The sequence below is a fragment of the Marmota monax genome, unplaced genomic scaffold (assembly GCF_021218885.2).
Source record: "Marmota monax isolate L192 unplaced genomic scaffold, Marmota_monax_Labrador192_F-V1.1 WCK01_AAM20220418_F8-fsc00026, whole genome shotgun sequence".
Lineage (NCBI taxonomy): Eukaryota > Metazoa > Chordata > Mammalia > Rodentia > Sciuridae > Marmota > Marmota monax.
In genome coordinates this window covers 1,547,767-1,561,059 of record NW_026693108.1, presented here as the reverse complement: position 1 = coordinate 1,561,059, position 13,293 = coordinate 1,547,767, and the positions used below count along the sequence as shown (strand labels likewise).

The 13,293-nt window shown below is 55.8% G+C and overlaps 1 protein-coding gene across 1 annotated transcript; it reads right to left on the bottom strand.

Annotated features, from left to right (window-relative positions):
• Positions 1–2,506: 2,506 nt before the first annotated feature.
• Positions 2,507–3,523, bottom strand: LOC124099654 (uncharacterized). The gene has a single exon (XM_046454845.1). It carries the CDS (start codon positions 3,521–3,523, stop codon positions 2,507–2,509), a length of 1,017 nt encoding a protein of 338 aa, XP_046310801.1.
• Between the last annotated feature and the right edge of the window lie 9,770 nt (positions 3,524–13,293).

Sequence of the window (13,293 nt, the reverse complement as noted above, 5' to 3'; positions counted from 1 at the left end):
GGCAAGCCATGCTCCGTGACGAAAGCCAGCAGTTGAAGGGTTCCTTGGCCACCAAGCGACCGCACTGCCTGAGAGGACCCCTGACAGGGGCTCCGGCTGGCACAGCACCCCGTGTTGACTAAGGTCATCCTGGGCCGGAGTGACACTCCACCAGATGTGAGGCCAAGGGCAGAGGGCCCCTTGGGATGCGCACTGGCGAACGTCGGCAGGAGGAGCTGGGTTTGACGTGGTGCCGGCTCACCCATCTCACAAGGCACCCACCAGGCTGGGGCTGCTGACACGGAGCCGAAGCTCAGCGGAGGCCGTGGCCCCTGCTGCCTGCACTCTGCCCTGGCTCCACAGCCATTTCCCTCATGGGAGCAGCTTGCTCGTTGGTGATTCCTGCAAATAAAGGAACTATCCTCGTAAGCAATTTGACTGTGTGGCAGTCCAGCCCGTCCTCCTCTGCATGATGAAGAAGAGCTGATCTGCCAGTTCACGATCTTGCTGCACAGGGAGTCAAGGGGAACGTGAGCTTTCGAACAAGCTAAAATCCTTATTTTTGTGACAAAATGTGAAAGAAAATGATGAACTTATTCATAAGAGATGAGAAGTTTGAGGTGAATGAATTATGGGAATAAGCATTAAAATATATTAACGGAGGCAGCAGATTTCAATGTTTGATAGTGAGCAGAAGGGACACTCACGATTACATCCAGCTGTAAACGGTGCCCATACCTGGTCGTGCATCTGAGAGCCTTGGAGGACCAGCAGGGGCCCAGCAGACACTGGTGGTGACCCTGGGCACACAGCCAAATGTCCACCCATCTGGACACAGCCTGGGTGTGTGGAGCACCCCATCCACCACCTGGAGGCTCGAGTGAGCTGGGGTTGGAGTTCTGTAAGGGCACCTGCCTGGCATGACCAGGCGTCGCAGTCTCAGCACTCCACGTCTCCAGCAGGATGATTCTTTGTGGTGGGGTCATTCTGTGCATTTAGGGTGGTCGGCAGCATCCCTGTGTGGCTGAAAAGTTTAGGCGGTCCAGGCTGTGTGACGGGGCACAGGAGGTGGGAGGCCTCGCTCCTGGGCCAGGAAGGTGGGCTGCAGGCGGGCAGCAGGCTTGGCGGGCCTCTGGGAGGGACAGGAAGCTGTGGAATGGTTCCCAGGGGACACAGGCTTCCTGATTCAGACAGAGGTCCTCTCCATGAGGGTCTTCTCCAGGTCGGCCACCTAAGCCTCGGGGCCCATCACAGAGGAGGAACCCGAGGCCGCCGGGCAGCCTCACTGTGATCATGCAGCTATTGAGCAGAGTGAAGGTCTGCACAGGTGGCACTGGCTCCAGAGCAAGCTCACCGACTGCTGGCCCTGCTGCCCCACTCCCCATCCACCACTGGGCTACCTCAGAGCCTGGAGGGTCCCTGGACCCGCGGGCCAGGCACTCAGGGAGCGTCTCCGTCCCCCGGTGCTACCCGGGCCCTCCTTCCTCGCGGCTCAAACGGGTGCACTCTCCTGAGCCCTTGGGCCCTGAGGGAACGCTGGCCAAGCGGTTCTGGCCCAGGGGAGATGGCGCAGCTGATGTCCCGGCAGGGAACCTGCACAGGAGTTCCAGACCCTGAATTGGAAGTCATCCTCTTAGATGGTGCCTCTCTGTCCTGCTGGCTCCTGCTGTGGACCCCTGTGGGCATCCCCCTCCAGGGCCACTCAACCTAGGGCCCACAGTGGCCCTGCCCGCCTGTGACGTGGCTTCTCTAGGTTCCAGCTCAACAGAGTTCAGTTGCCCTGCTCTGCCATGAAGGCCGGGACGTGGTCGTGTGTGACGGCCACCCACATGTCCCCATCCTAGCGAGAACAGCCTGGAATAGCACGGAGCGGAAGGTGGCCTGGCGTCTGCTCGGGGCTCCGTGTCACCCACCAAGCTCACCTGTGCAGACTTCACCAAGACCTATCTCCTTTCAATCTAATTCAAATTCTCTTTAAGCCCCCAACACACCAATTGAGGAAGCTAACCCTTCCCAGGACTGCCCTGGAGCCCGGAACCTGTCAGCAGCTCTAGAATCTCACAGGAGCTCCAGGTGTGGCCTCTCCTTCTCTGAGGGGTAGTGCTGGTGATGGGATAGGATTGCCAGGGCTGGGTCACCATCATCTTGCCAAGGGGTTCCTGGGTGGCCCAACCAGCACTGTTGGTAGGGACACAATGTAGCTAGAGGCAGGGGTTTCTAGTCACCACCTCTTCAAGAAAATCTAAAAGAGAAAGGAACCTTAGTAATATCTTTTGTTTCACACTATTTATCAAAGCTATATTCCTTTCAATCCAGGCATCACATGCTTGGTATTTTACCAAGTGAGTTGAGAACTTATATCCACTCCGCTCCCCCACACAACCTGGCAGCCCTACTCACCACGGCCCAAGGCGGAAGCCCCAAGGAGGCCCTTCAGCAGGAAGGGATTGCACTGGAATATTACTCAGCCCCGGAAAGATATGGACGTGAGCCATGAGAAGAAGTCGGGGGACTTGTGTGCACATTTCTAAGAGAAAGTTGCCCAGTCCAAGCAGAGGGGTTTGGGAGAAGGAAGAACTGCAGCAACAAGAAACCCAGGGCTTCCGCTGAAGGGCTGGTGGGGTGGCTGGTGGGGTGGCTGGTGGGGTGGCTGGTGGATGGCTGGTGGATGGCTGGTGGATGGCTTGTGGATGGCTGGGTGGATGACTGGGTGGATGGCTGGTGGATGGCTGGTGGATGGCTGTTGGATGGCTGGTGGATGGCTGGTGGATGGCTGGTGGATGGCTGGTGGATGGCTGGTGGATGGCTGGTGGATGGCTGGTGGATGGCTGGTGGATGGCTGGTGGATGGCTGGTGGATGGCTGGTGGATGGCTGGGTGGATGGCTGGTGGATGGCTGGTGGATGGCTGGTGGATGGCTGGTGGATGGCTGGTGGATGGCTGGGTGGATGGCTGGTGGATGGCTGGTGGATGGCTGGGTGGATGGCTGGTGGATGGCTGGTGGATGGCTGGTGGATGGCTGGTGGATGGCTGGTGGATGGCTGGTGGATGGCTGGTGGATGGCTGGGGGATGGCTGGTGGATGGATGGTGGATGGCTGGGTGGATGGCTGGTGGATGGCTGGGTGGATGACTGGTGGATGGCTGGTGGATGACTGGGTAGATGGCTGGTGGATGGCTGGGTGGATGGCTGGTGGATGGCTGGGTAGATGGCTGGTGGATGGCTGGTGGATGGCTGGTGGATGGCTGGGTGGATGGCTGTTGGATGGCTGTTGGATGGCTGGGTGGATGGCTGGGTGGATGGCTGGTGGATGGCTGGGTGGATGGCTGGTGGATGGCTGGTGGATGGCTGGTGGATGGCTGGGTGGATGGCTGGTGGATGGCTGGTGGATGGCTGGTGGATGGCTGGGTGGAGCAGAGGTGACAGGCAGGTGTAGCAGAGGAAGCCTGCCACATTGACAGGGATGTGTGTCACTAGGCATTTGTCCAGACCCACAGGCTGAATGGCAACAGTGGGACCCCAGTGCAGAGCTGGGCTCTGGGTCATCCTGATATGCCAGTGTCACTTGTCCCTGTGACAGACAGTCCCCTCTGGGGCGATGCTGATGGCAGGAGGCTGCATGTGCCAGACAGGATGGGAGAGGGTCTGTGCTTCCTGCTCCGTTTTACTGGGAACTTAAGCTTGTGAGTGAGGCTTTCGACAGCGCGACCTTGACCATGTCCGGCCTTGGACACCTGAGACCTGCGGCCCCACCACGCCACTGGCTCCCTGGGGCAGAAGGCAACTCCGTGGTGGAAAGGGAGCCAAGGGAGGCAGTGGGGGCAGGAAGGGGTCTGAAGGCTGCAGGCCTGGGTCTGCGTCACCCTGGAGCCCTCCCAGGGAGGAGCCCCCCAAGCCCTCTGACCTCCGCCCCATGGGCCTGGGAGCAGCAGGCAGGAAGGCGGGGCTCAGGCTTCGAGTGAGGTTGAAGCAGGACTCTTACCTCAGTCCTTCCCTTCTTTCCTGAGTGCAGGGGACCAGCTGCATTGGGTGGTCCCAGTCACCTCGGCAGGACCCAGCTTCTGTTTCTCTGCCTCATGACTCCGCCGCCGGGGCAGGAGTGCGGGCAGACGCTTGGTACTCACAGGCTGAAGTGGAGGATCAGTATTTCAGAAAAGGCAAATTAAATAAATAGGTATCAGAGATTTCCTTACTTGACTATGTAATAAGCTGGGAAGTTGGTTTTAAAATAGAGCCCTAGAAAAAACACAAATCATAAAACATCAATTATTTTACGTTATTTTACATCCGGAAACCTTTCATAAATCATTTTAACTATCGCTGCTCCACTGAAGATCAAGCTGGTTACTTAGAAGGAATCTGACCCAGCCCAGGGCAGTCATCCTGCAGGGAGCATGGGCAGTCTCAGCAAGGACCAAGAGCTTGCACCCACCAAGCCCTTGATGGGACAAACCCTCTGAGATGCTCAGGCCCCTCCACTGAGGCAGGGGGAGCTGACCAGGCCACAGAGCAGTTGGCAGTCCCTGGAGGACAGAGCCAGGCAGCGTGACGGTCTCAGTGGCCCCGTGTGCACTCACCAGGGGAGGATGAGGCTTCAGTCCACAGGCTCAGCCCCACAGAGTGGTGGCCCCTGGGATGCAGCGGGAGCAGGAGGCCTTGGTCCTAATCCCAGCCCAGTCTCTGGCTTGCGCTGCTAAAGCCGCTTTGCCCCTGCATAAGTGGGGCTGGCAACAACCCTCCTGTGTGGCGTTCCGGAGGCTTCCGTAGGGAGTCCATGAGAGAAACACAGGGTCTGGCACTCAGGGACACCCAGCCACGGTGCCCACTGTGAGCCAGGAAGGTCTCAGCCCACGGCTGGCACCAAAGACAGAGCCAGCCCGTGGTAATATGACCTGTGCCAACAAGAGAATGAGCTGATTTTTAGGAGGATGGGAGAAAAAATGAAAGTGAAATGGAGAATTTTTTAAAAAAGCGAAATAAAATGAGGAGGGCTAGACGGCAAAGCAGAAAGGAGACACCCAGCTCCGTGGGCGGGTGAGGGAAGAGGGGCTCTCGCTGGTGGGCGAGAGGGCAAGGCGCCAAGTTGTGAAATAAAGAAGTGATTAATGGAGGCAGCCAGGAGAGGATTAGGAGAGAGCGCTTTTGATATTGTGCAGTCAGGAGGGAAGACTGCAAGGAATTTTAAAGCACAGGAAAAAAATAAAAAGGAGAAAGAAGAGCTGGAGAAATCAAGGGCTGGAGAGCTCATGGGTAGGGTTTGCTGCTGGGTCCTGTGCGGCAGCCGTCAGTGGCTCACAATGCGTCCCTCCTCCTCCTCTGGTTGCCCTTCCTAGGGAAACACAGGGCCTTGTTTGAAAATCTAAACACACAAGGACCCAATAGTGGGAAATGAAACTCAAGAAATCTAGCAAAAACAATTGAGCTATTTAAGCTCTCGAAGGACTTTCAAAATTGGAGTGAGGGAAGCTCAATTCTGCCTCTTGTGCGTTCACTGCAAAAACATTGGATTCTTGTATGATGCATGTGTGAATTTCAGTGACCCCCACATCTGCCTGGTTGGGCTGGGCAGGGAGAGGGGCCCAAAAGGCTCTGGGGTGCAGGGAGGGGAGAGGTCCATACAGCAGGGCCAGCCCTGGCTGCTGCCCTCCACATGCAGACTGGCATCAAGAAATGCACACAGCCCCTTGCTCCTGAAGTGGAGCACATTTCCAGTTCACTGTCATGGCGGGCTCCACTGCAGGCACGTAGCTCTGGACACTGATCCAGGACTGGGGGAGGGGAGGGGCAATAGCGTGAGGGATGTACAGAGCCGCGGGGCCGGCAGAGTGGAGGGCGGGCAGGCGAGAGGCAAGCCCCCATCTGAGGAAGAGCCGGGCCTTTTCCTAACCCCAGGCCACACTCCACCCATACCATCTCCTCTGGCCCACCTATCACTTACCCGTCAGTCCTCAAAAAAGTTTCAGCTGCATGTCTGTGGATTAGGGCAGTCTGTCGTGTCTCCAACGGCCTAGAAAATAAGCATCTTTCTGAGGGGAGGAAGGGAGCCAGAGGCCAGACCTGTCATCCCTGCCTGCAGGTGGGCCCAGCAGCCTGAGTGGCCCTTGGCAGCCCACAGGAGCCAGCAGGAGGGGGCTGGGAGGAAGGTGAGCTGTGGCATGAGCTGCGGAGCACTGGTGTCTCCGTGACCAGGAAGGAATGCCCGGGAATCCTCCCACACGGGGAGCCCCGGAGCCCTCGCCCACTCTGTGACAGCCCTCCGTGTCACTCAGGCCTGAGAAACTCACATATAGGATGGAAAACTCTTACATGCAACCACGGGCGTTTGTTGGAAGTCACCTTTCTCTGCTGCCCTTCACAAACCCCTGCACCACTGTCCCTCAGCGCCCGGGGTGAGTGGTTCCGGGGTCCCTGCAGACAGTAGGATCTACGAGTGCGTAGCCCTGTGTAAGGGGAGGTGGGGTCTGCCTGCTGCCTGCACATGCCGTCTGTCACCCTAGATGTCTCACAAGGCCTGATAGGATGTAAGTATTCTGCAAACAGCTGTTGTACCCTAGTGTTCAGGGATGATGACAAGAAAAAAAGACTACATGTTCAGCAGAGATAGACTTTTTAAAAAATATTTTTATCTTTGGTTGGTTGAGTCCATCGGTAAGAAACCCCTGGATGCAGAGCACTAACTATATACCAAACAATTTAAAGTGCCTGGGTGACTTAAGAGATCTGAGCTCTGACCCCAGTCTGTCTACCGACTGGTGTTTAAGAAGGGCTCACTTCTTTGCATCTCAACCTTTCCTTCTGTAAAACGGGAATATTAGACCAGCTGGTTTTTAAGACTTTCAGACACTGTTGTTGTGTGGCCCCTGCCCGCAGTCTACACTCTCTGGGGCTCAGTTTCCTTTAAATGGTGACATTGAACTTGATGGCCCCTAAAGCCTCTGGTCTCCCAAATAAAACCAAAACTGTGAATTTAGCCACGCAGACAGTGCTGCAGTGATCCGTATGAACGCCCATGTGTCTGAACTTCAGGTGGGTTCTGGGGACTCAGGCCCTGTGCAGGCTGCAGCTGGGTCTCACTCTGTGCCACCAGACTTCCGGAGGGAGGCCAGGCACGGGAGGCTGAAGCACGCAGTAACAGAGGGAGCAGCCACTCCTCAAAGCTCCACTCGACTGACCCGCGGAAGCAGGGTTTATTCTCATGCTCTTTTCTGTCCAGAGTCGTGGAACTATGGCCCCCAGCTGTGCCCTCACAGCCCTGGTACCCCCGTTACTAAAGGCAAAGGTGAGGATCAGCCAGGAGAGACCCCAGTTGCACCATGGCCAGAACTGGACTCCCCATGCACCAATGAGTCGTGCAGCTTTTCCATTCGCCTGAGTAGAAGTTTAGAGCATTTCACTAAGACCTCAGCACTGAGATCTCTGTGTAGAAAACTCCAGAATTGTTTACATGCTGACCTCAAAGTCGTTCAAAGTGCTTGACCTTAGAATCCAGGCACTGGGAGTGACTTCCAATCCCATCAAGGGGAATAAGAAGTTGAACAGGGGGTTTTGCAACTGTCCCCGGACAAAATCTAAACCGTACAAACTCAGCAGCAGGTGACCGTAGGACTTAAGGGAGGTCCCCATTTCCTGGGTACAGTGGAAGGGCTCTGCAGCAGGAGGAAGGAGGTCCCAAGCTGAGGAGCCCCTCTCTCTGGCGGGAGGCGGCACTTCACACAGCTTGAGCTGCCGTCCTGGCTCTCCCAGCGTGAGCCTGGCTGAAGTCTGGGTTGGAGCCGAGAGTTAAGCTCAGACACAGGCGCCTGGGTGAACTCGCCCAGAGTGCAGGGGGCAGGGGCCGGGTGCCTGGCGATCCCTGCTGACTTTGGCTGCCAGGCCACAAGGACAGAGCACACCCCTGCCGGTGCCACGCAGGCTCCCCTGAGCACTGCTGCGGTGTCTGGTGTCCCAGGGGCACACTGCCCTCACCAGCGGTCATTCCACGCAGTGAAGAACAACGGCACTGCAGATGTGTCCCTTCTAACAGGGTCTCCCAAGGGCCGGGTCCTCAGAGGCACATCACCGTGGGAGTGGCTGGCAAGCGCAGGAGAGCTGTCCAGAGTCTTCCTAGGAATACAATCAGTAAGGGACGAGTCTCTGTCCTATCACAGGACAGAAATCACAGGTACAGAACCAGTCTTTCCATGCTGTCCTAAGTGTCTAAGACTGGCCAGCAGAAAGCAGCACTCACAGGTGCTTCACCTCAGGCCCACAAGGGAAGGAGAAGTCCACGGTGACACTGGCAGGGCACCTCGTCACCAAGGCAGTGGGTCTGCTAAGGAAATGCCTCAGTGCCAAACAAGAGAGGGTCACGGAGGCACTGCCCAGGGTGTGACTGTCAGGCTCCCAAAGTATCCACAGAGACGCAGTGCTGGCCAGGGAAGGCCAAGCCCATCACACAGCCTCAATGACCACAAAATGATGGGTCCCTGGCACAGGGCTGGCCCGAGACAGCAGAAGCCTCCCCTGGCTCTGCACACAGCACAACGACACTGTGAACCTGCTCACTAAAGCTGGTGGGGACTGTCCCCAGTGAGGAGACTGGCGTCCTCAGGGTGGGAGATGGCCAGCAGGGTCTGGACACCCCTTCCACCCGGGCGTGCACAGTGGGCTCCCCGCCTGTGCTTCGCAGGCGAAACTTCTGGAAGTCCCAGCGGGCCTGCCCAGGGCAGGTGGGGAGGGGCTCCTCGGCCGAGCCTTGCAGCCTGTGGGGTTGTGCTGAGCTGGGCTTCCCTCTCGGAGCTGGGGAATGGTTGGGTCCAGGGTGGCCTCGCTGCCCATATGCCAGTCAGCTCCTGTCTGCCTTTCTGTTTACACTGAGAGCACAATGGGAGCTCCAGCCCTTCCAATACATCATTTATAAGTGCATTCTACCTCTGAATGTACAGACAGAGCTGGCCGTGGGTGAATGAGCTCTGTGAATATTGCCAAGACCCTGTGCTTTGTTCAGCATTATTCTTCACAATAGATACCACACTTTGGAAGTAATTTTAAAAAGGGAATCAAAATAGTGGTACTTTTAGCCTTTGTTTCTTTTATACCACACTGCATTCTCTGTCTCTCATTCAGCCGCTCCCATTATCCTGACAAATTAAATAAACCACTCCATTGCAGAAAGGCTCAGGCCGGCAGGCCTCGCTCCACCACAGCCCCGGGAAGTCGAATCAACACTGAGGTGGTTACTGCTGGCAGTTCCAGCTAACTTCAGTCAGGGAGGAAAATACCAGGGGGTGCTCAGGACCTGAGTGGGTCAGCGGCACCCCGAGCTGCCCTGCAGCAGGTACCGACCACTGCGCCGAGGGCTGAGGCTCCCGGAAGTGCGGAGAGTTCCTTCCCACTGTGTGGCCCTGGAAGCGTGAATGGTGAGTCACAGGAGGCACCGGGCACAGGGACAGCTGGGGACAGGCTGGTGGGCGCCTCCGCAGAGAGGAGCAGCCAGCCGCCCAGAGCCCAGAGCCCGCTCCCGCCGCGAGCATCTTGACTCTCCCTCCTTTTAAAAAGACCCTCTGACTTTTGCTGAGTCACTTCCCAAAGAGGGAGCAGCACCAGGGGCAGGAGGAGAGTTGTGTTTCTCTCTGTGTTTCTGTCTCTTCTTCTGTCTTCTAAACGGCACTTTTACCTGAAGAAGTTTTGGATTTGTGCAATCACCCCTTAGTTTTGAAATTCGAGCAAGGAGGGAGAGCATGTGTGAGCTCTGAGCGGGCATTGTGTGGGTCTTTCTAACTTCAAGGTGCACGGATGCTCCACAGACCCTGCATCTGTGCCTCTGCAGCGGGTAGCCTCGGAGCACTTTTATTCAGGATGAAGAACTAAAAGTTTACATTTGGGGAAGATGCTGTTTTAAACCAACAACTGATTGTAAAAACAGAATGAGGCCGATTTATCCAAGATGGAGTATACCTGGAAGTTGTTTTGTGAAATCTGTGTTTGCAGGCTTGGTTAGGTATGAAGCAGTGTGGCTTTCCCAGAAGGTGACCCTGCCTGGTTTGGAGAAGCCATGTCCAGTGTTGTGACAATAATGTTCTAAGGTCTGTGCTGGGCCCCCGTCCTCTGCCTTCCTCTCATGCCCACTCTGAACAAAACAGGTGGAGCTGGTGGGAACCACAGTCCCAGCCCAGAGGGGACCCCAGAGGCAGCTGATTTCCGTATGAAAACACAACTGCAGCAAATGCCAGCCACGAGCTTTGAACACTCCAGCCACCAGCTAAGATGGCCTCATCTAAAATGCAGGCGCCGGAGGCCCGGAGGGGAGCTCTGTGTTCCGACAGAGGCGTCCCCTGGCTTCCGAGTCAGAGGGCACTGCAGGCAAAGAGAAATATTGAGCCTCAGCAGTTTGAACAGAAGCATCAGGGTTCATCTTTTATTACCAAAGAAAGACTTGAAAAAGCCCAGGTGAAATTTCCTTCCATTGTCTAAGGAAAATTCTCTGTAATTTGCCCCCAGGGAAATCCAAGTGCCTTGCGGCCAGGCCTCCGCCCCACCTCCCCTCTGGACGCAGATCCTCCCTTCTCCAAGCAAATGTCTCCGCGTCCCTGGAGACCTGAGCGGTGAGCGGGCAGCTGAAGGTCAGGGCTGCCCACTGCGGCCTGACTTTTAGCTAAAGAGGCTCCGCTTTCGCCCGTGGCCCTGTCGGGTCTAATTTGCGGCATTATGCTGAGGGGGTGGGCCGCTCCTGACAGGAGGGGGTTAAATGAGATTACAAGCTCTGGGGGCTGTCAGCAGCCCTGGCTGCCTGGGATGTCAAATGGCGATTTAATGGTCAGCTTTATCTGTGAGTTTCACCGGAGATCTGCTGTTTTCAGCAACTTAATCGGCACTGTGTTTGCAGGAGTTTTTCGGGGAGGTATGAGAGCTGACCAGATTTTAATGCTGAATTATTTAGAGATCAAACTGGCAGAATGTCAGTGGAAATCTGTGGCACGTTTTGTTTTTCTGAAGCACAGGAAGCTTATGAATGGGCAAGGTGCTAAATTCTGCTGTGACACCAGAACTTTCTAAAAACATTCATAGGGTCTGATGTAGCGGGGTTTATTCACAGAGAGACAAACAGAGTAGCAGTTGCTATCACAACATAAGTGCGCATCTGATTTGCGGGCATTGAGAACCACACCGAGGCAGCAGCTCTGCACAGCCCCGTGTGTGCACAGATGGACCCGGGTGGAGCTGCGTGCCCTGGGCTGAGTGACAGGTGACTTGGGCGGGTGTGCCCAGCACCAAATGCACAGCAGGGCTGTATGTGCCCTGTGCAGGGAGTACTTCTGTGTGAGGCATGCACACGTCCGTGTGTGTACCACATCGGTGTTTTGTGTATCTGTGGGTGTGCACGTACATATGCAGGTGGGGGTGCAAGTGTGTGTCCTTGTGTGGGGTGTCTGCTGTGTGTATAAATCCATGGGTTTGAGTGTGCACATGCAGGTTCAGTCGTGTGTGACATGTGGTGGGTATTACATCTGTGTGGGATGTGGACGTGTGCATGTGTGTAGGCATGAGCGTGTGCGTGTGGGTGTAGCCATGTGTGGGTCGTCCTGTGTTTCTGTGCATGCATGTTTGTCAGGAATGCACACAGGTGGGGCGAATGGGCATGTGAGTGTGTCTCTGACCAAAGGCCTCACCCAGATAAGCCACCAGCATCCTGCCACTCCCACGGAGCAAGCCCCCAGCCACCCTCACCGTGTCCCAGGGTGTGTGCACCTGTGAACACGGCTGCGCAGAGGGCCTGTGCGGCTGCCCTGCTGGGTTCCTGCAGGGACCAGGGTGTGGGACACGGGAAGAGGAAGACAGGGTGGAGTGTGGCTGCGCTCACAGAGGGAGCCTGGGTGGAAGGGACAGGGACCCGTGTGTGGGATCGCTGTGGAAAGAAGAAGGAAGAAAGAACAGCAAGCGTTTCACCGGCAGACATCAGCAGTGTTCCAGTGAGGGGTCAGCCCGGCTAGTTCAGGATTAGTGAATTTAATATCCTGTCAAAATCCTCACGATAATGAATCCTGGCTGGCCGGGCGGCACAGAGGCTTCGCGCGGCAGCCGCAGAGATAGCACAGCTAATTTATGAGAGGGGATTGTGCTGCGCTGGCAGAGCTGCCTGGGCCTGAGCCACGGACGGTGGTCCCCACCCACCCCGGAGGCCCAGTGCAGCCCAGAAAGATCCAGAGACAGGTGACCCCTGTGTGGCTGGTTCCTGTGGACCCCAGCTCTCCTAGAAGCATCAGGAAAATGCCTTTAGGATTAGAAAAGTCTAATCCTAAAATGACCATCCCCAGCCTGTGGGGATGCTCTGAAAGCCAGGGTAGGAGGGTAGCCACCGGACGGGGAGGCCAGAGGGCCTAGCATGAGGGTGGGTACACTGAGAAAGGGAAGTGCAGGGGCTACAGCTGCCACCGAGCCAGCCTGGGTGGGTCGAGGGTTGCAAAGGTAGTGCCAAATGTCATGGTCCTGGCCAGGGACACCCGAGCAGGAAAGTTCCTGCGCAATTTGTTCAAGGCTCTGCACCTCTCTAAGCAGCTGTCAGAGCTGCGCATTATGGTACATTGAATCTGAATGGGGCTCTCAACATCAAAACCCCACATCCATTATGATACCATCTCCCGCTCTAAGCCGTAATGCTTATTAATTCTGCACCCATGCTCTCCCGGCTCCGGCAAATGTATTCCAGCAGCCCAGCATTTAATTTAATTAGTACAGCTGGGCTCGCATTCTCCTCTGTGTGTCAGAGGCATTGTCAGCACGTTCTGCCGCGACACAATTACTGATTGCTTTTAGATAGGCAGAAATATGATTAGGGTATTGGGTGACTGTATCATAAGCCTTATTAGATTCATTTGAAATCTGGAGATAAATAGGAAACTTTTATTTGCAGTGTAATGAGATTATGCTTATTAGGCCAAGGCCTCACAACCTTTAGCAAAGAGCCTCGCGTCGGTGGGATTAGACCCGGGAACACTTTCTGCTCCCAGCCTCCAGCACCTCCCCTTGCTGCCGAAGCTTAACTGTTGTGGTACTGTACGCGTCTGAGGCCACCTCCGTGTCCCCCTCAGACAAAAGCTGTGGGCGTCCCTTTTCCTTCCTGAAGTCTGACGGATGCACACGCCTGGAAACAGGGTTATATTTCATGAGAAATAGTTTAAAAAATCAGTTCGCAGGTTAAAAGAAATCATTCTTTAAGATGATGTACATATCACCTCCTAAAGATGTTTGTGTGTGTCTGATGACACTTACAGAGACTAGCCTGAAGCATCTTGGAAACCCACCTGGGACAGCCAGGGCTGTGCTGGTCTGGGTCAGCA

Bases quoted from the DNA above. Each gene is read 5' to 3' on its own strand.
- LOC124099654 (XM_046454845.1), bottom strand. From the start codon at position 3,523: ATGACCCAGAGCCCAGCTCTGCACTGGGGTCCCACTGTTGCCATTCAG.